The sequence below is a fragment of the Nomascus leucogenys genome, chromosome 3, assembly GCF_006542625.1.
Source record: "Nomascus leucogenys isolate Asia chromosome 3, Asia_NLE_v1, whole genome shotgun sequence".
NCBI classification, from domain to species: Eukaryota; Metazoa; Chordata; class Mammalia; order Primates; family Hylobatidae; genus Nomascus; species Nomascus leucogenys.
This window is the reverse complement of record NC_044383.1, coordinates 7,622,644-7,644,633: the sequence shown is the minus strand read 5'-3', so window position 1 is coordinate 7,644,633 and position 21,990 is coordinate 7,622,644. Positions and strand designations below refer to the sequence as shown.

General features: G+C 42.3%; 2 protein-coding genes and 1 pseudogene across 2 annotated transcripts in view; 1 reads left to right on the top strand and 2 right to left on the bottom strand.

Annotated features, from left to right (window-relative positions):
- Positions 1-6,655, bottom strand: part of DHX32 (DEAH-box helicase 32 (putative)) — a 59,438-nt gene extending 52,783 nt beyond the window's left edge. Inside the window, exon 1 of the mRNA XM_030805538.1 lies at positions 6,389-6,655. The gene's annotated coding sequence lies outside the window, so the exon portion shown is untranslated. The remainder of the gene's footprint in view (positions 1-6,388) is intronic.
- On the bottom strand, positions 748-884 carry LOC115834611 (annotated as a pseudogene).
- A 50-nt stretch (positions 6,656-6,705) lies between the features above and the next one.
- The window catches only part of FANK1 (fibronectin type III and ankyrin repeat domains 1), a 122,016-nt gene continuing 106,731 nt past the window's right edge, over positions 6,706-21,990 (top strand). The window contains exon 1 of the mRNA XM_030805526.1: positions 6,706-6,826. Within this exon, the coding sequence (XP_030661386.1) occupies positions 6,814-6,826 (13 nt within the window). The 5' untranslated portion in view covers positions 6,706-6,813. The remainder of the gene's footprint in view (positions 6,827-21,990) is intronic.

Sequence of the window (21,990 nt, the reverse complement as noted above, 5' to 3'; positions counted from 1 at the left end):
GCACACCAGATGCTATGTTCAGCACTTAAGCACTTTATATGGATTATATCATTTAAACTCTTAAGGACTCCATGAGGGTTTACTTTATTATTTCCATTTTTCAAATGAGGAAATGTAAACCTTCAGAGGTTTAATTTATACAGCTTCTAGAAGATCATCTGTGGTAGAGCAGGTGCTTAAAGTCAGGCAGTATGATCTCTGCTTAACCCCAGTTAAGTGTATAGTGTGTATGCTTGACCATATATCCATACTGCTTCCTGACTATGTTACATATTGCTTCCAGACTACATTTTTAAAATAGGCTCACGTTGCATCACTGGGGGTTGAAGAAATACTTGACACTAATGGAGATGTCAGGAAGAGAGGTCTGGAAGAAATACCATAAAACTGAAAAACATGGTATAGATAGATTTGTAAATCTTTTTTATAGATTTAAAAAACATATTTCTAACGCAAAGTTACAGTCAAATATTTAATACACTTTATCTTTCAAGCATGGTATGCTTTAATTGAAACAACGGACCTAATCATTACTAGGACTTTTAGAAGGTCATTTCTTTGCCTTTGTTTTAATAGCCTCAAATCTCCCAAAAATATATCCTACTTGGTTTCCAGTATCAATTTAAAGTCTTTCTGGGAAAAAATAAGGTCAAAATTTATTTTAAAATCCTTATTTCTAGACTTGTAACGAGCTGATTGCTTTGATTTTAAGTAAGCAAATCTAGTTAATTAGCTTTTTAAAAATAAAAAAGGTCCATTTTTAACTCAATGTTGGTTCATATCAGATACAACCAACTTTGTACTGACAATTGGTTGAATATACAATATTATATTAATAACAACAGATACTACAGTTGATCTTAGCCAAAAGGCTGAGAAGTGATGAATATATAGTATTGAATATTGTATTGCATATTGGTTGAATAACCAACCCTGCAGAATCAAATTTTTTAAAAAGAATCCTTACATTCTAATGGCACTTAAAAAAATTTTAGGCTTGGGGCAGTGGCTCATGCTTGTAATCCCATCCTTTTGGGAGGCCAAGTGGGGAGGGTAATTCGAGCCCAGGAGTTTGAGACTAGCCTGGGCAATACAGTGAGACCTTGTCTCTATTTAAAAAGCATACTTTTTAACGTATATACAGAAAGTCCCCCTGAGCTCAATCAATGTTTATGTATAGTATTAATATACCACTCCCCACAAATAAGTTTCTAAGTCAAAGGTATTGTCAGAAGTTCAAATGACTGGACCACTCAGTGCTTTGTGATATTATTTTGATGATTTTTTGACTGCATTCCATTCCAAAAACTAATTTACTCTGAGTAGAAGCAGAGTTAATAAAGTAGGCAAAAATACTAATCTGGCTTATTTAAGTAGTCTAGTGACATATCTGAGAAAAATTTTGTGTGAGATTCAATAAAAGCTGAGATTTGAAGAACAGGATACTGCTGGTCTCCCCAAGTTAACATATTTTACCTGAGACATACACAAAACGAACTTTTATCCATCTCGCTCTCTCTCTCTCTTTTTTTTTTTAAGTATTTGCTTGAGGCATAAACATAATCAACTTCTGAAGTTACATTTTACTTGATTCGTTGTCCCAAATGTAGACAAAAAACCCATAAATAGCCACAGGCACGGTGTCTCATGCCTGGAATCCCAGCACTTTGGAAGGCTGAGGCGGGAGGAGCCCAGGAGTTCCAGACCAGCCTAGGCAACATAGCAAGACTCTGTATCTAAAAAATTTGTTTAAAAATGTTTTAAAAAAATATTTTTAAACATAAATATCAAGATTTCTGTTGTTAACAAAGTAATGGGTAGTCATTTTACATTAACTTTAATAAAACAATAATAGATGAACTGTGTTGTGCGTTCTGCGGTGGCTAGAGGAAAATATAATCATTTCGGGGAATGCCAGTGCATGAACTCCTCAGGAGTAGGGACTCTTCCAATCATCCTCCCAGATTCGCAGCTCCCTTTTCTGACCACTGGTCTTTAGTCTCCGTGGGTTCTTCCACCATCAGCCCCTTCCCACAACGTAAAATGTGCATACTTCAGGGCTCTATCCTTTACCCTCTTATTCCATACACTATCCCTGGAGAAAATCATCACATTTTAACTTCAATCACTAAATGCTTAATCCAAATTTCTATCTTCATCTCAGACTTTTTCCTTTAGTTCCAGACCCACATGTCCAACTACTACTACTTATGGGACCTTCCAACGTATATGACAGGCATCTCAAACTGAACACATCTAGCCCACTTCTTAAACTCCTCAAAAAAATTTTTTTTTCTTCTTTAGAGTTCAATGAATAGAACAATCCACTCTCACCCCACTGTCATCCCTGGCTTCTCCTTCTTCATCTCCTATATCACCAAGATCTGCCAATTCAACCTTTTTTAGTGGCCCCTCCTTCTTATTCCCACCATCGCTCTCCTAGTTATCTCTTCATTTCTTCATTGAGCTTCAGCAACATCTCTAATTTTTTTGTCTCTCATTTAGGCTCTCTACCAATCTGTCATTTGAGTGTTACCAGTGATCCTTTTCAAATGCAAACTGATCCAGTCACTGACCCAAATCCTCCTTATTACCTTTAAGGAAAATAAACTCATGGTCCTTAGGTTCCTTCTGATTTAGCCCACATTTGCCTTTCTGGCCTTACTTCCTCCCATTTTCTGCTAATACACATGAAGAAGTATTCTCCAGTTCAGCCACAATAAACCACGGCTTAGTTGTTCTCCCGGACTTCGTGCCTCAGCCCAGGCTGTTCTTCTGCTTCGGAAGCACCTGGTCATTTCCTGTTCACCCTTTATGACATGCAATTCCAGAGCCCAGGAAGTACCTAACACATTGTGAATGCAGAATCAATGTCTGCTCTATGCCTAAGTCAATAACAGCCCTTTATATTAAAAAAGTTCATTACGACATACAAGATATTTTCATTCATATCTATAATCACATTTATCTTGATTCTCACAACTAGACTATCAGACAACCATTGCAGGTTTTATTATCCCAAGTTATCAAGGACAAAATAATAGCTTCTGGTTTTCCAAAGGGGCAAAGCTAGAAATTAATGCAATGACCCCTAACTAAAGGTTTGACCTCTCTATTATTATCCTACTTAAATTATCAGGTACACAATGAAGCCCACCGTGTGCTAAAAGCAACACAGAAGAAGCGTAAGTCATGCACTTAGCTCCAAAAATATTTAATCTAGTCAGAGGTACAAGATCCATACATATGAGATAAAATTCTGTAAGAAAGCATACTACAGAGTTAAATGCTAAACTGTGTAGCACCCCCAGTGGGAGAGAGAAGTGCATTTAGCGGGCATTAGCCTAATCTTGAAAGACTTTCCAGAAACTGGGGCAGCATGGTCCTGCAGTCCCCTTTATTTATTTATTTATTTATTTAACTTTTTTTTTTTTTTTTGAGACGGAGTCTTTGCTCTGTCACGCAGGCTGGAGTACAGTGGCCCAATCTCGGCTCACTGCAACCTCCAACTCCCAGGTTCACGCCATTCTCCTGCCTCAGCCTCCCGAGTAGCTGGGACTACAGGCGCCCGCCACCACGCCCAGCCAATTTTTTGTATTTTTAGTAGAGACGGGGTTTCACCATGTTAGTCAGGATGGTCTCGATCTCCTGACCTCGTGATCCGCCCGCCTCCGCCTCCCAAAGTGCTGGGATTACAGGCATGAGCCACCGCGCCCGGCCAGTCTCCTTTAGACTACGGAGGAGTAAAGGGCTGAGAGAGAGACATTCCATGTGAGTGCAACAAATTGAATGTAGACCACAACAAGTTTGGAGAACAAAGAGGAAAACACCAAAAATAGAAATGTGATTGTTTTCCACCTTTGACTGAACTCCTTAAGAGTTTCAGAAAGTATCAGATAGAGAAAAAAGTACCCTCACCCTGGTAAAGAAAACAAAAACCAACAAAAACCCTAAAACCAACAAAAACAAAAATGAAAACTTCCTTCAACTTACCACAGTAAGGCTAGAAGACAGAACTATTAATAACATGCTCATTTGCTACATTTTTTTATCAACCTATTTGCATTAAATAATGTTAACCTCCCACTAAAGTTATTTTTACTTTGAATTCTGAGGTAGTCAAGAGATTTAAATAAGAAAAAGACTACATCTGTCTCTTCATTGTTATTTTGTTATTCCCTGTCCATAATGCTTCGGTTTGCTACATTTAGTTAAACATCAGCAAAGTAAACAATAATGTAATTATTCTATCTAGTAATGAGCTTGGAGACTTAAAAAAATACATATAGAACTTTATTCCTTTTCATTTGACCACTAATAACATACTGAACATGCCGGTGAAAAGAAATAAAACACAATGGTAGAAAACTCCAAAAAAGTACAATGTCTTTACCATTCATCCCCCACCCCTATCTCATTAGCATCTTTCTGACCTCGGGTGTCTTCTCCAATAGTAAAGTATATCCCTATATCCAAAGCAATTTCTCTAAAGCCCTTCTCACTCATTCAACAAACATTTAACAAGTACATTGCACTAGGTGCTAGAGGAAGAGAAACTGAATATTGTCCCTGCCTCAGGCATTTCCGTTCCTTTACGCCTCTCTTCCACCCCCTAACCAGTCTTCCTCCACAGGTACCCTGTCCCCTAAAATCAAATGTTGCTTTTCACAGTTGCTTTTACCTGTCACCTAAACTATTTCAATTCTAAATTTCCTCAAAGTCAACTTCACAGCTGCTGATAAAATAATCATTCTATATGATTACAAAGTATTTCACCAATACATATCCCCATTTTTTCCAACCTTAAAACTTCTTCAGTCCTTATTACTTTAGCATAGAGACCTGCACTGTTGTTTCTTCTTTTTTAAAAAAAATACTAATGCTAATCCTTTACTGTTTGAGCAGACTTAATCCTACCTTTTCTTTTGTCAATAAATGCCAGGTGTTTTTTAAATCACTACCTTGTCACTTTTATGATATACTGATCACTCTATTTGTATCTTGAATGGAAAGACCGCTTTGTGATTTTGCTAATGATATGTAAACTAGAACTTGAGAACCACTGGATACAGAAGTACTGCTGATCTTCAGATACTTTGTCTAAAAATGAAGCCCGTCTCTAAATTTCAGGAACAGGGAGTTAAGATTCCATGAAATGTTTACTTTCCACCCTTAATTTATTACCTTAATACTTCAGTTTTAAGAATTATGTGTTCTGTATATATCACGCTGCTTGTCAATATCCACACATAAACCTTCTTGTTTTGACAATTAATCTGAAAAAGTCCCCATATAGTCTGAGAGGGGGAAAACCTAATTTGGAAGAATATAATAAATGTCAGTTTCCATCACAGAATATACGCTTCTCAAGTTCAATTAACCTCTGAATGATTCCCTTTCTAAGAGGAAAGTAATTCTCCTTAGTGTCCTTGTCATCCATGGAGTGGAAATCTTTCTACTGGCAAGATTAGTAATCACTTGCATGACCCCCAAAACGGCTCTTCCTTCCATTTCCCTCAAGTACTGTCTGGAGCAGCGGTTGGAATTAATAGAGGGGCCATAATCTCCAGACCTGAGTACCAAATCAAGCCTGCAGCCCCCCACACCCTTAAGGCCCCTGCACTTTCTTGCTTATCCTTTTTCTCTCTTCTCCATTTTTCTTTCCTCCTTCGGGCGTTCCGGAACTTCTGATACTCTCCCGGTTGTTTGAATTTTTACAACCTACCAGATAATAATCCCTTGTGATCCTCAAAGCTTCCTTAAAGCAAACCCTGAATCACTGTGTTTTAAAACCAGTATGAAAGACTATTGTGTGGGATAATGTTACATTGTTTCACAGCCCTACAAAGTTTGGCCACAAAACGGGTGGGCAGATTCCGTAACTCAACCGGAAACGCGAAGGACTGAAACAAATCAACACACAAAAAACGAAGCCAGCGGAAAGATCCAACGCGGGCCCCCTGCCTGAAATGGGACACGGGGATGACGGGGCAAAGCCGTGCTCCTGGCTCTCGCGATTCAGGAGACGCGCCCGGCTCACTGGGGACGACAGCGACGACGGCGGCGGCTCGCATTGCTCCACGCTTCCCGTCAGGGGGGCTCGAGGGACCGCCCCAGGCCCGGCCCACGCCCGGGCTCGGAGGGAGCCCCTGGTGCGAGGGCTGCCCGCAGGGCTCCGTCCTCCCGGTGAGGCGCGGCTCCTGGAGCAGGAGGCGCGGAGGCCGCCCTCGGCGTTTCGGAGTCGGGGCGGGGAACGTCCACGGCCAACTGCGGGTAGAGGACCCCCAGGCGGCTACAACAGGTGCGCCAGGGCCGCCCACCCAGTTCGGGGCGCGCCCGCCCCTGCGTCGACCCCCGACCTCTTCCGCCGCCGGGGCCCCGCTGTTACCTGCAGCGGCGGCTCCCGAGTCCCGGGAGGGAGGCCCAGGGCCGGCGCCTTACCCGCGGGCGGGCCCACTCGCCCGACGGACGCCGCGAGTCGGCGACGGCGGGGGCCGCGGGTCGGCGACGTCGGGGCACACGTCCTGCGGGGCCGCGGGGGACGCCAGGGAGGGCGCGACCGCCTGACCGGGCTTCAGGGGCAGTGTCCTCAGCCGGTGACCTGGCCGCTACCCTCGCTCAGTGTCCCCGGCGACGCGCGGGTCCTCACGCGCTCCCTCACTTCCTGCGGCTTTTGGTCCCTCCCGCTCGCCGTCCCTCTGGTTCTGCCCACTCCGCCTCCGGGTTGTCAGGGCAACCGTAGGGACGCCGGCCCTGGCTGAGAGGCGTTAGGAGCCCCGGGGTTCGCCCGCGGAGGCCGGGGAGCAGCCGATCATGGAGCCCCAGAGTAAGGGAGGCCCGGGCTGGAGCTGGGACCGGGGCGGGCGACCGGGCTGGGGCTCGCCGGGAACGAATGTGGGCGCCCCGCGCGCGACTCCGCAGGTCTCAACGCTTGGACACGGAAATACGGTTTGCGTCTCCTCGTGCTTTTCTCTCTTGGAGAGGGGAGAAGGGGGCTACATCTGCCAAGTCTGTAAGGTTGGGCCGCCGGCGCCCGAGAGTGCGCGCTGGGGGCCGGGAGCGACGGGAAAGCCCCGAGGTATGGGTAGGGGAGGGCGCAGCGACCCCAGCGTGCGCCTTCCTGAAACTTCGCCCAGACAGTTCCATTTACTCCTTCCTCCTCCTACTGTCATGATTTTACTTTGGTAGTTTGGTTCATTAATTGCAAATAGCCCACTTTTCTTCTAAAATGTCAGCAATTAAACACGCCACGAGGCTGGGTCTTGTATTTATTAGAGACCCCGTCGTACTTCCCGCCCTCCACCCCTAGTCTGCGACTTGAAGGAGAGAGAGAGAAAAGAGCTTTGTCCAAGTGTATTTGATTCATTCTTAGGGGTTCTACAACTTAGGACACTCAAAAAATGTTTGTGATTTCTTTTTCTGTTTTCCCATGTTGCTTTCGATGTGTGGCAAAAGTTGTGCAGTTTTGAGTTATCAGATCTAACACGAGTTCTAACTTACTATTTTTGTTGTTGTTTTTACCTTTCCAGGGACTTTGTTTCAAGGCCTTTCTTTCTCTACCCCGTCTAAGCTGTCTTATTGTTCCTTTTATTCTCAAAATAAGGGGAGTATTTTGTATGGATACTTGAAGTGTCTAAAACCTTTATAGAAGGATGCAGTTTGACTCTCAAACCAAGTCGTCTTATCTTGTACAATTTCAGAAATGAAGAACTCAGACCAAATCTATTCTCTGGGGAAAATGTTGGCATTTTTAAAGGTCATTCGTTTTCCACTAAGAAAGTTTCAAATACTTTTGCTTTTCTTTTAACTCATTTGCTGAGGAAAAGTTTCAAATACATTTCCTTTTCTTTTAACTCATTTGCAAGTTGTGACTTATAGTTGCTTGATAGATTTTGTACAGTATTTGCCATTTGCATTTATAGCTCTTTGGATTCTACATTTTTTTAATCCAGTAAAAGAAATTTAGCATACAACAATGCTAAAATTTTTGTTGTATGTCAAACTGATGCCGGGCTGTGTATATTCCCGCCTTAGAGAAGAAGTGAGTTGAAATACATCTTTTAAAAACAACAACTTGGCCAGTCCCGGTGGTTCACGCCTGTAATCCCAGCGCTTTGGGAGGCTGAGGCAGGCGGATCACGAGGTCAGGAGATTGAGACCATCTTGGCCAACGTAGTGAAACCCATCTTTACTAAATTAAAAAAAAAAAAAAAACTAGGCGTGGTGGCGCGTGCCTGGAGTCCAAGCTGCTTGGGACGCTGAGGCTGAGGCAGGGGAGTCGCTTGAACCCGGGAGGCGGAGGTTGCAGTGAGGCCAGATTGCACCACTGCACTCCAGCCTGGTGACAGAGCAAGACTCCGTCTCGAAAAAACAAACAAACAAACCAAAACTTTATTTCTTCAGATTTATGTTACTGTTTACATGTGTAAACTATAATTTCAAGTTCTTCAGTGCTGTCTTTATCCTTTCATTCGTTTATAGTGCCTGTTATGTTGCAGCTCTGTTCTAGGGATTGGGGATTGAACAATGGAACTGTTAGTTTTGGTCATCCCAGGAAAACTAAGCAGAGGCTTGCTCAAGAACTACCGAGAGGCCGGGCGCGGTGGCTCATGCTTGTAATCCCAGCACTTTGGGAGGCCGAGGCGGGCGGATCACGAGGTCAGGAGACGAGACCACGGTGAAACCCCGCCTCTACTAAAAATACAAAAAATTAGCCGGGCGTGGTGGCGGGCGCCTGTAGTCCCAGCTACTCGGAGAGGCCGAGGCAGGAGAATGGCGTGAACCTGGGAGGCGGAGCTTGCCAGTGAGCCAAGATCGCGCCACTGCACTCCAGCCTGGGTGACAGAGCCAGACTCCGTCTCAAAAAAAAAAGAACTACTGAGGTCTTGGTGGGGTTCGGAGATTGGGGGAAGAGGAGATGGACAGAAGGCTCCCAAGAGGAAGTAGTGCTGGGTCTGCAGAATGACCCAGCAAAGAATGAGGGCAAGGGATTCCAGGCAGTGGGAATTACTTGTACATAGGCCCTGAGACCGCAGCGTGGGTTTGAGGCTCACAGTAGGAAGATTAGATTAGTAAAGCTGTAGCTAAGGAGAGGAGGAGGAAAAAACAGGGTTGGAAGGAGGGAGGAGAAATGAGATAAGGCTGGAAAAGTCAACCGGAGCCAGATCAGAAAGGTTCTGTAACCATGTGAGAAATACATTATATATGTGAACTATACATTTATATCTCATGTCATTGGATTTTGAGGTGGAAAATATTTAATTTATACCTGAGGAATGACTGTAAATTTCTTTCTTTCCACATATTCTTAAATGATTTCAATTTAATTTTAAATAATTCAATTACCATTTAGCTCGTTTGTTTGTCTTTTTTTTTTTTTCTTTTTTTTTGAGACAGGGTCTTGCTCTGTCACCCAGGCTGGAGTATAGTGGTGCAATCATAGCTCACTACACCCTCGAACTCCTGGGCTCAAGCAATCCTCTCACCTGAGCCTCCTGAGTAGATGTGACTACAGGTGTGTGCCACCATACCCAGCTAATTTATTTATTTATTTAGAGACAGAGTTTCGCTCTTGTTGCCCAAGCTGGAGTGCAATGGTGTGATCTTGGCTCACCACAACCTCTGCCTCCTGGGTTCAAGCAATTCTCCTGCCTCAACTTCCCAAGTAGCTGGGATTACAGGCATGCGCCACCATGCCTGGCTAATTTTGTATTTTTAGTAGAGACGGGGTTTCTCCATGTTGGTCCGGCTGGTCTTGAACTCCTGACTTCAGGTGATCCTCCCGCCCCGGCCTCCCAAAGTGCTGGGATTACAGGCGTGAGCCACCGTGCCTGGCCCCTAATTTTTTTTTTAATTTTATTTACTTTGAATAGAGATAAAGTCTGGTTTTGTTGCCCAATTTGTTCTCGAACCCCTGGCCTCAAGTGATCCTCCTGCCTTGTCCTCCCAAAGTGCTAAGATTACAGGCGTGAGCCAGCACATCCAGCCCGGAAATTCTTTTACAGTCTAAGAAACATCATTTGGATAAATATTTACTACTATTCACAGTTACTAAATATTTAAAAGGACAAGATTAAATGATCTTTGAGGTTTCTTTTAACTTGGAGATTTGTATCCAACCAGATTTCACCTGAGACTGAAGTTATTTCCTACTGTCAGCGATAATGGAAGCACTACAGATGCGACATCAAGTATTACCGTTAATTACAATTAGACTGTCAGCAATATTATGTTAACAATACATTGTTATGCCGATATTATCTAACGTATTTTAAGCCCTGTTCCTTTGTTACTGAGAGGTCTAAAATAACATTTTACAAGTATAGTTGAATATAGCATCAGTAAATTGATTATGAGGAAGAATCCTTCATAATTGCTTTTAAGGATTAAACATGTATCTAAGGACAACACCAAGGAACTACTAGAAATAACCCTCGAGTCGGTCTTTTCTGTTCTGTTTCCACACCCTTAGTTTTCTATTACTTTTAGGAATGACCTTTGTTAACTAAGTCATTAAAATCCAATAAACATAAACTCTTCAGAACCCACAGCTGGATCATACTCTGGCAGCAAGCAGAGGAAGGCAGGGGCTACCACTGTTTTACAGAATAATAATAAGTCAATGATCCAAGAAATGACTCCCCAGGGAAGGGGCAAATTAAATACGTTCACAACCTTGGGCTGTTGAGAGTGGTTTTGGCTCTTGGCTTGCACATTGACGTCTTTAATTATTTTCTTGCTAAACCACTTCAGTGTTGGAAAGATAGCTCATGTATAAAACAACATGGAAATCGTACATCACATCCCATTTGTTTTGGGTTTTTGTCCTTTTTTTTTCTTTTTTTGGAAAATAGTTCAATAGCACTATCTCTTCCCTAATTTCTTAATGAATGTCAATAGCAAGGGGCGGCTTTGGGGATCTTTAGCCCAAATCTAAGCAAACATATAATCTGAGTAAAAACTGTGTATATTTATCAAATGCAGCATCGAGAGAAGCCCCCCAGCTCCCACTTGGTGCTGCCTGTTCTGTAAGCTCTTGCTATCTATATATATTTTAAAAATCTGGGGTTAGTTTAGGCCCAGCAGGCAGCAGTTGTCTGCTACATATGTTTCTTTCTGGTTTTTTGTTTGTTTGTTTTTTGTTTTTTGAGACAGTCTCGCTCTGTTACCCAGGCTGCAGTGTAGTGGCACTAGCTTGGCTCACTGCAACCTCCGCCTCCCAGGTTCCAGCGATTCTCCTGTCTCAGCCTCCCAAGTAGCTGGGATTACAGGTGTGTGCCATTATGCCTGGCTAATTTTGTATTTTTAGTAGAGACAGGGTTTCACCATGTTGGTTAGGCTGGTCTCGAACTCCTGATCTCATGTGATCCACCCGCCTCGGCCTCCCAAAGTGCTGGGATTATAGGCGTGTGCCACTATGCCCAGCCTTTTTCTGCCCTTTTTTTTTTGTAGTTGTTTTTAGAGAGACAGGGTCTTGCTGTGTTGCCCAGGTATGCCTCAAACTCCTGGGTTCCAGGGATCCTCTCCCATCGGCCTCCTGAGTAGCCAGGACTGCCTACTGGGCTCACGCATGTTTTTAAAGAAACGGTAGATAGAGATCTAAGGTATTCCAATGACTAAGAAACTGAGGTGAATGACTAAGGGACTGAGGCTTCTTTCTCCAAACCTGTTTCTCCACTAGTCTTCCCAGCCTTCCCAGTTACTCCAACCTGAAAATGAGTCATCCTTGGCTCCTCATTACCAACTCTCACCCCACCCTTCCCCATCCACCAGCAGGTCTGTTTATTCCACTTCCAAAATTACCCCAAATGTGCTTCCTCTTCCTCCCTACTGTAATCATTGGTACTCCAAGCTACCATGCCGTGTAAGTTATGATTGTGATTTTTGCATGTCTTCTTCCACTGCTATCTGGAAGCTGGAGTGACCTTTCAAAATATACATCAGATCAGATCATGTCACTCTCCTGCCAAAAGCCCTCCAAAGTTCTTACGGTGATCTAGCTGCCTCTTCAAACTCATCACACATCTGATCTTAGACATATTATGCTTCAAGCACATTGGTCTTCTTTCAGGGCTGTGACTCTGAACAAGCTTTTCTCTCTGCCAGGGATGCTATTCCATCCTGCTATGGCAGGTCTGACTCCTAATGTCCTTCAATCTTTGCCTAAATTTCACCTCCTCCAGCCCTTCCCTGGCTTCCTAAAGTGGTGGTGCCCCTTCTCTGATGTTATTCTATCTCTGCGCTTTTCTCTTAATAGTAATAATCAGAACTTGTTATTATTTTGTTAATATTTAAAATCTAGCTGGATGTGGTGGCTCGCGCCTGTAATCCCAGCATTTTGGGAAGCCAAGGCAGGCGGATCACCTGAGGTCAGGAGTTCGAGACCAGTCTGGCCAACTGGTGAAACCCGGTCTCTACTAAAAATACAAAATTAGCCAGGTGTGGTGTTGCACGCCTGTAATCCTAGCTGCTCACGTGGCTGAGGCAGGAGAATTGCTTGAACCTGGGAGGTGGAGGTTGCAGTGAGGGAGATAGCGCCACTGTACTCCAGCCTGGGAGACAAGAGCAAAACTCTGTCTCAAAAAAAAAAAAAAAAAATCGACTTTCTTCACTCGACTGTAGGGCGGTGGAAGAGGTCAGGGGAGCTGTCTGCCCTATTTGCCCTGTCCCTAGTGCCTAACACGGACTAGACCCTAAACATTCATGGAATGGACAGCACTGCTGTTCACACATAGATGCCTTACCTACTTTCATTTCCTTAAGAGTGTTGTGGTGTACTTAAAAAAAGAAAGCCATTTTATTCTACATTATTCTACAACACAAAGGGCTGTGCTCCAGTGAAATTTGAAATACCTCTTGTGGAGTGTGCTTTGGGTAAAGTTCATTTAAATCAGGTACTTATGTTAGGTCGATTACAAATATGGTGTCCCATTTTCTTTTCTAACCTAAACGAGATGTTTTAAATGAGTCTCATTCTATCCGGTAAGAATAAGGAAAGAGGCAAGTAATCTTATTTTTTGGACCAAGTGGCCACGAGGTCATGAGACCTAAAAATCTTTACACTCCCAGGCAGCACCTGCTCATTAATTATCTGGGAGACTGGTAAGGATTTAAAAGTAATTTCTTCCTTAAGCCCAGGAATCATTTAAAAAATCTGTATAACATTTTTTTCTCATGTAGTCTTAGCCCCGGAGAATATTAAGTCTATCAATTAGGTTATAATTCAAATCTTACCAAGAAATAAATGCATATATAAATCAAGATTAAAAAAAATTTCAAAGCAGCGCCTTTTAAACAGTCATGTTTTAAAATCCCCATCAAAATGGTAAAATTCATTGTGATCCTGACCTCTGATGCTGTCAGCCACAGGAAGGGGCAAAACGACTTGAGGCTTGAAGCTGTGTCTTTCCCGAAGCTCAGGTTCACCAAACATGGTCTCCAGATGGAGTCTGTTCCTCAGAACCTGGGCTTTACTTCTTGACAGGAGAAGGAAGCAGTGTTAAAACTTGTCTATTCTGAACTAGCCAACCAGATTAAAGGAGGGGTTTGTGCATACCAACATCATCCCAGAATGACCTGAATGACTCACTACATGCAGACAGTGGTGCAAACTCATTAACAAGTAAACAACTCACACCAGTGCTCTGTGCTCACAGGGCCGGGGGCGTTCTTGGGTATTTTTCTTAAGGGAGGCTGGAAGAAGGGAGGAGGCATTCCTTTCTCCTAGAAGCAGAGGCCAGTTCCTTTTACTGTGCCCCAGGCCTTTCCTGGTTGTTAGAAACTCTTCCAGGCCTTTTCCTGGGAAGGTGCTCTCATCCCCACACTCTTGCCTCCTCCCTCCACCTGTTGTGCACTCCCTGAGAGAAACAAAACAAGTTAATTAGCTTATTCAGCTACTTGGGAAGCTGAGGCTGGAGGACTGCTTGAGCCTAGGAGTTTGGATTCAGCCCGGGCAACGTGTTGAGACCCCATCTCTAATTTTTTTTAAGTTTTAATTTTTTTAATTTAAATTAACGTATTCAGGCTAGTACAAGTACTTCAGTTCTCTACTGAAGTAATTCACCCTAAATTGAAACTAGCATTGCTAGTTTAGTGTATTACTCCTCTCTAGGCAGCCTCTCTCTCTCTCTATATATATATATATTTTTTGTTGTTGTTTGTTTGTTTTGTTTTGTTTTGTTGAGACAGAGTTTCATTCTTATCGCCTAGGCTGAGTGCAATGGCGCAATCTAGGCTCACTGCAACCTCCACCTCCTGGGTTCAAGCTATTCTTCTGCCTCAGCCTCCCGAGTAGCTGGGACCACAGAATGTGTGTGACCACACCTGGCTAATTTTTTATTTTTTTCAACTGGAGTCTCACTTTGTTCCCCAGGCTAGTCTTGCCACTATCCTAGTTTTTCTTCTGTACTATTAGACAGGGCCTCGGTGTCCTTGAACTGCAAGGAATTAACATTGAGTGTAGTATTAGTAAAACCTATGTTCTACTCATGAAAAGTCAGTCATTTTTAAAAAAAAAAGATTCCACAATTATTATAAGCAGAAACAAATTAAGAGGTTGTATACCTACTGTTTGAAAAACTCAACTTACCAAAACCAAACATAAGTATGTATACCCCTATATTTATGAAATAAATAGAATCCATAATTTAAAACTTTCTCATAAAAACAATCCCCAGTTCCTGATGGCATCACTGGTGAATTCTTCAATGAAAGGGAAAAAATAACACCAACATTACAGATTTGTTTTTTTTTAATCTTAGGGACATAGTCTCACTATGTTGCCCAGGCTGGAGTGCAGTGGCTATTCACAGTCACGTTCCAGTGATCCTCCCACCTCAGCCTCTTGAGTAGCTGGGACTACAGGCTGCAGAAACTTTTAAGAGAACAAAAATAAAGGGAACTCCTGAGCTCAAGCACTTCTCCCACCTCGGCCTCCCAAAGTGCTGGGATTACAGGCATGAACCACTGCACCCTGCTTAGTGTGCTGTTTTTAAAAATGACTTTTGGGCTTGTGTTCATGTGACTGATTAGCCTGTAGTTTTACTTTTTGTAATTTTTTAGACTACTTTTGGTATCAAGTTTATTGTAATCTCAAAAAATGAGCATGGCTCTGTTCCCTTTATTTTTGTTCTCTTGAAGGTTTCTGGCCAGTCGTGGTGGCTCACGCCTGTAATCCCAGCACTTTGGGAGGCCGAGGCGGGCGGATCACCAGGTCAGGAGATCGAGACCATCCTGGCTAACACGGTGAAACCCTGTCTCTACTAAAAATACAAAAAAAAAAAAAAAAAAAAAAAAAAAAAAAGAAATTAGCCAGGCATGGTGGCAGGTGCCTATAGTCCCAGCTACCAGGGAGGCTGAGACAGGAGAATGGCGTGAACCCGGGAGGCGAAGCTTGCAGTGAGCCGAGATTGAGCCACTGCACTCCAGCCTGGGTGACAGAGCGAGACTCTGTCTCAAAAAAAAAAAAAAAGAGTTTCTGTAGTCTGTAGTCCCAGCTGCTCAGGAGGCTGAGGTGGGAGGATCACTGGAATGTGACTGTGACTCTGTCCCTAAAATTAAAAAAGAAATTCTGTAGTGTTGGTGTTACTTTTCCCTTGAAGACTTCACCAGTGAAGCCATCAGGAACTGGGAATTGTTTTTGTGGGAAAGTTTTAAATTCCAGATTCTACCTATTACTAGACATAGGAGTTTACATACTTCTTCTGTTTGGCTTTGGTAAGTTGTGTTTTTCAAACAGCAGGTGTAGGTGTACAACCTTTCAATTTGTTTCTGCCTCTAATAATTCTGGAATCTTTAAAAAATGACTTTTCATGATGAATAGAACATAGGTTTTACTAATGCTATAATCAGTGTAAATTCCTTGCAGATACAGGACAGTGAGGCCGTGTCTAATACTCCAGAGGCAGAACTTGGATTTGGGAGATAACTCCCGCCTCTCGCACTCTGTGACAAGTCTAGTTTCGATATCAAGTTTATCTTAATCTCAAAAAATGAGCTTGGCTCTGTTCCCTCTATTTTCTCTTAAAAGTTTCTGCAGCCTGTAGTCCCAGCTACCCAGGAGGGTGAGGTGGGAGGATCACTTGAGGCCAGGAGTTCAAGGCTGTTTACTGAAACAATCAGGAATGAGCATTCCCAAGATAAATAATACAATTACAAAAGTAAAACCACTTTCTGGGCTCAGAAAGAAGTGCCAAATAATCAACTTCAGTGGAAAAACTCAACTTGAGGGTATCATGGTCAGCTGGGTTTCCATCCCTTTGATGTACTTCAAATCCTGTGTATCCCACAAAGACTTGCTCCTTTCTAAAGGCTATGGTTCACGTTCAACAGAATCGCAGCAACCACCATAAGCCTGAGGGCTGGCTAGTCTTTAATATTCTGCCCTATTCAAAGAAATGAATCTTTCCCTCATAAAGATCTCCCAGGTCCATTACAAAGAAAGAAGGAGCAGCTAGGCGCAGTGGCTCACGCCTGTAATCCCAGCTCTTTGAGAGGCCAAGGCGGGCGGATCACCTGAGGTCAGGAGCTTGAGACCAGCCTGGCCAACATGGTGAAACCCCTATCTCTATTAAAACTACAAAAATCAGCTGGGCGTCATGGTGTGTGCCTGTAATCCCAGCTACTAGGGAGGCTGAGGCAGGAGAATTGCTTGAACCTGGGAAGTGGAGGTTGCAGTGAGCCAAGATCATGCCACTGCACTCCAGCCTGGGGGATAGAGCAAGACTCTGTCTCCAAAAAAAAAAAAATTCTTACCTCCAGAAAGTGTTTTACTAGTGTTGGTTTCTATTTGACATTAAACACTTCCCCAGGCCAGTGCATTAGCAGTTAGCTCCTTACTGAATATTATCTGTAGCAAACAGTAGCTGATTCCTAGCTCTCTTCAGTGAACTTGAATTTAAATTTATAGAATTCTCATGACTTCTATTTCATCTTGAAACCTAGAGATTTCTTCCTTTTCCTACTGATTTACCTTTCAATTATATGTGGACTGAACCAGTCCCAGCCGTCTTTACTTGGTCTCTATTCAAACACTGTACTTTTGTTTCTTGATTACATCTTCCTTAGTTATTTCTGAGATTCTCCCCTGTAATTTTCCAGTTATCTAAAGAAGAGTGTGGCAAGGTACAAAGAGTGCCTTTGTACCTTCAAATAAATGAGTAGCCTCTCTGAGCCTCAGTTTTCTCCTCTGTAAACCAGGAATAATTTTTACTGAACCAAGGTTTTTCTAAGGATGAGTGAAACGGATGTAAAGCCTTTAGCATTTAATAGGTGATCAAATGCTAAGTGATGCTTATAAAATGTTTTTATCATGGTAAAATATACAAAGCATAAAACTTACCAGCCTTTTAATCTAAATTGTCTTATTGTGATGGGCTTGCTTATAATAAAACAAACTCTTATCTTTTTAGTATCTGTAGGATCTATAGTGATAACTCTTCAATCCTTATATTCTAACTTGTACCTAATTAGTTAGGCACAACTCTTACTAATTAGTTATGTATTGCTGCAACCTTATTATAATAGGTTATAATTACCTGAAACTTAATGTTTTCAAACAACAACAAATATTTATTATCTGTGATAGGCAGACTTCTACGATGTTTCCCATGATCTCTATGTCCTGGTGTTGTACTCTGTATAATCTCTTCCTTTTTAGTGTGGATAGGATCACTTCTCAACCTTTTGGATGAAATCGAGTGAGTGTGAGTAGGATCTGTGACTTGTTTCTAACTGACATAATATTGCAAATCTGATGGGTTGTTACTCCTGGGATGTGTGTGTGTGTGTGTGTGCGCGCGCGCGCACAGAAGAAAGGAGAGGGAAGAGGAGAGGAGGAGGAGGAGAGAGACATACATTAGGATATGAGATAGACATATTGCTAGCATGTACCCAAGATTCTCCTTGCTGATTTGAGGAAGTGTGTGACCATGTTGAGGAAGCCCAACAGTAGGTGGTGTCTAGGACCTGAGGGTGGGCTCCAGCCAATACCCAATAAAAAACATACAGAATTTTGTCAACAACCTGAATGAGCTTGAACCTAGCTCAGCTGACGCCTTGCCTGCAACCTTGTGAGACCCTATGCACGACCCAGTTGAGTCGTGCCCAAATTCCTGACCCACAGAAAATATGAGAGAATAAAGAACGTTTTTTCTCACTTTTTTTTTTTTTTTTTCTGGAGACAGAGTTTCACTCTCGTTGCCCAGGCTGGAGTGCAGTGATGCGCTCTCGGCTCACCACAACCTCTGCCTCCTGGATTCAAGCGATTCTCCTGCCTCAGCCTCCTGGGTAGCTGGGATTACAGGCATGCGCCACCACACCCAGCTAATTTTGTACTTTTAGTAGAGATAAGGTTTCTGCATGTTGGTCAGGCTGGTCTCGAACTCCTGACCTCAGGTGATCTGTCCACCTCGGCCTCCCAAAGGGCTGGGATTACAGGCATGAGCCCCTGTGCCTGGCCTTTTCTCATATATGTTTATAGCAGCACAGGCTGCAACTGAAAAAATATGGGATCAGTCCAAATGCCCATCAGTCAATGAATGGATAAAGAAAAAGTGGTATATATGTACCATGGAATACTACTCAGCCATAAAAAGGAACAAAATAATGGCATTTGCAGCAATCTGGATGGAATTGGAGACTTGTTCTATGTGAAGTAACTGAGGAATGGAAAACCAAACATCATATGTTCTCACTCATAGGTGGCAGCAAAGCTATGAGGATGCAAAGGCATAAGAATGATACAATTGACTCTGGGGACCCAGGGGAAAGGGTGGGGTGGGGATGAGGGAGAAAAGACTACACATTGGGTACAGTGTACCCTACTCGAATGATGGGTGCACTAAAATCTCAGAAATCACCACCAAAGAACTTATTCATGTAACCAAACACCATCTGTTCCCCAAAATCCTATTGAAATAAAAAATAAATTTAAAAAAAGGAAGTTAAAAAAAAACACTTAAAAAAGAATAAACATATGTTTTCTTAAATGAAATCCTGACCCACAGAAACTGTATAAGAGAAAATATACTAGACAATATATGTATATTTCCTGAGATGTTCATTTGTTACACAACAATAGCAAACTAATACAGAGCTTCTGTGGGTCCTGATTTGAGAAATGCTGTAGCTGAGTGGTTCTGTCTTGGTCAGTATATTGATTAGGCCTGCAGTCATCTGAAGGCTTGACTGAGGCTAGGGCATCCAATTTCAAGACGGCTCACTCAACATGGCTAGCAAGTCAATGCTGTCTGTTAGCAGGAGACCTCTGTAATGTAATGCATTAACCTCTGTAGGGTTGCTTGAATGTCCTTGCAATATGGTAGCTACTTTCACCCAGGGTGAGCAAGGTGGAAGCTGCCATGTATTTTATAATCCAGCCTAGGAAATTTGAACTATCTTTTTGATAACACAGGTCAGCTGTATTTAATATGAGCGAGAACTGCACAAGGCATGGATAGCGGAGGTGAGAATCACTGGGGGCCATCTTGGAGGTTGGCTACCACAGAGATTAGTAACTGGAATACTGTTTTTAAAGAAAGAGCTTTGGCTTTTTATATTTTCTCTATTATGTCTTTGGTTTTTTTTTCATTAATTTCGGCTTTTATCCTTATTATTTCCATCATTTTAATTTCATTCGGCTTAATTTGCTGGGATTTTTGAGATGGATGCTTAGATCATTGGGTTTTTTTTCTTTTTCTTTTTTTTTTTTTTTTTTGAGACACGGTCTCACTGTGTCACTCAGGCTATAGTGCAGTGATGGATCATAGCTCATAGCAGCCTTAAATTACTGAGCTCAAGTGATCCAATCCTCTCTCCTCAGCCTTCCAAGTAGCTGGGACTACAGGTGTGCGTCACCATGCCCAATTAATTATTATTATTATTATTATTTTTGCTGTGACAGGTCTCACCATGTTGCCTGGGCTGGTATTGAAGTTCTGGTCTCAAGCAAACCTCCTGCCTTGGCCTTCCAAAATGTTGGGATTATACATGAGATCCACCACACCTATCATATCATTGTTTTTCAGTACTTTTTTTGTTTTGTTTTCAAATACATGCGTTTATGATTATAGATTTCCCCCCATCCCAGATTTAGTCACATCCCACAAGTTTTCTACTTTTGTAAAATTGTATTGAAGCATAATATACCTGAGAGAAAGTGTGCCATCTTAAATGTACAGGTGGATGAATTATCGCAACGTAAATAAACCTCTGTAACTAGCACCAAGATAAAAAATACTAGTTATTTAAACCTAGGTTTGATAATATTACCAATTACTTTAAAGTTCACGTCTGATAATTCTAATAAGCTGAAGCACTTGTGGGTTTGTTTCTCTTTTCTGTTCTTTTTTTGCTCATAGTTTTCAGTCACTTGATCATATATCCTGGCATTCCTGGTAACATATACATACATGTGTACATATATGTACTTTTCATTTTTAAAAATTGTACAGCTGTATCATAAAGAGTCCTACAATGGGTACTTATTCCCCCATCTATAGCTTTTTTTACACTTTGTTTTCTTTTTACTCTTTCTAGACTTTATTATTTTACTTTTTGGGTAAATAATATAGTTACAAGTTTCAAAGATAAAAAATTATGAAAGAGTGTTAGTGAAAAGTCTCATTCTTGCAATGCCACCACCCTCTTCCTGTCCTACAGGTAACCACCATGATTAGTTCCTGGTATATCATTCCAGAGATAGTTTAAACATTATATATACAAGCAAATTATGTATACTGCATTCCTGTGTCTGTTCTGTACTTTGCTTTTTTCACCTAACATTATATTTTGGTGAGTTTTCTGTTTAGTACATAATACATTTTCTCGTATTTTAAACAACTGTATTCTGTTGTATGAATTTATCATAATTTATTTAATCAGTCCACTGCTGACGGACATCCAGTTTGTTTCCAGACGGTTGCTATTGTGATTGGCTGAATAAAAGATGTCCACAGTCCGGGCGCAGTGGCTCACGCCTGTAATCCCAGCACTTTGGCAGGCCGAGGCGGGCGGACCATGAGGTTAGAAGATTGAGACCATCCTGGCTAACACAGTGAAACCCCATCTCTACTAAAAATACAAAAAATTAGCCGGGCGTGGTGGCATGCGCCTGTAGTCCCAGCTACTTGGGAGGCTGAGGCAGGAGAATTGCTTGAACCTGGGAGGCAGAGGTTGTAGTGAACCGAGGTTGCACCACTGCACTCCAGCCTGGGTGACAGAGCGAGACTCCGTCTTTCCAAAAAAAAGAGATGTCCACATTCAAATCCCTGATCTAGGAATCTATTACTTTACATAGCCAAAGGGGCCTTGGGAGTAAGGATTGTGAGATGGGCAGAGGAGCGTGTATCCTCCAGGTGGGCACAATGGAATCAATCACAAGCGTCCTTATAAGCGGGAAGAAGAAGCCTCAGAATCAGGCGATACGAAGATGGGAGTGGTGGTTGCAGTGATACACGATGAAGAGCCAAGGTGTGTGGAAAGCCGTCAGCAGTAGGAAAAGGCATGGAAACGGACTCTCCCCTAGAGCCTCCAGAAGGAACCAGCCTTTGATTTTAGCTTCGAAAGACGCGTTTCGGACTTCTGACCTCCGGGCTCATAATAAGATAAGTTTCTGTTGTTTTAAGCTGCTACATTTGTGGTAACTGATTATAGCAGCAATAGGAAACTTAAAAGAGCTATTTTTACAATGATAAGCAAAGCTGCAAGAAACAATGTGTATCTGACATTTTGCATTTGGGCAAGTATATCTGCAGAATAAATGTCTAAATGTGGACTAGGTAGTTTTGGTAATTGTTAAATCACTGTCCTCTAGATGGGTTATACCAGTTGATACTTGTAGTAGCAATATGAGTGAATACCTCTTTCCCACAGCCTCCTCAACTCAGTGTGTTACCAAACTTAGAATTTTTACTGTTCTGCTAGTAAAAAGCCCTAATTTCTTTGGATAACTTACTAATTATTGAGTCTTCCTCATCTGCACAACATAGTTAG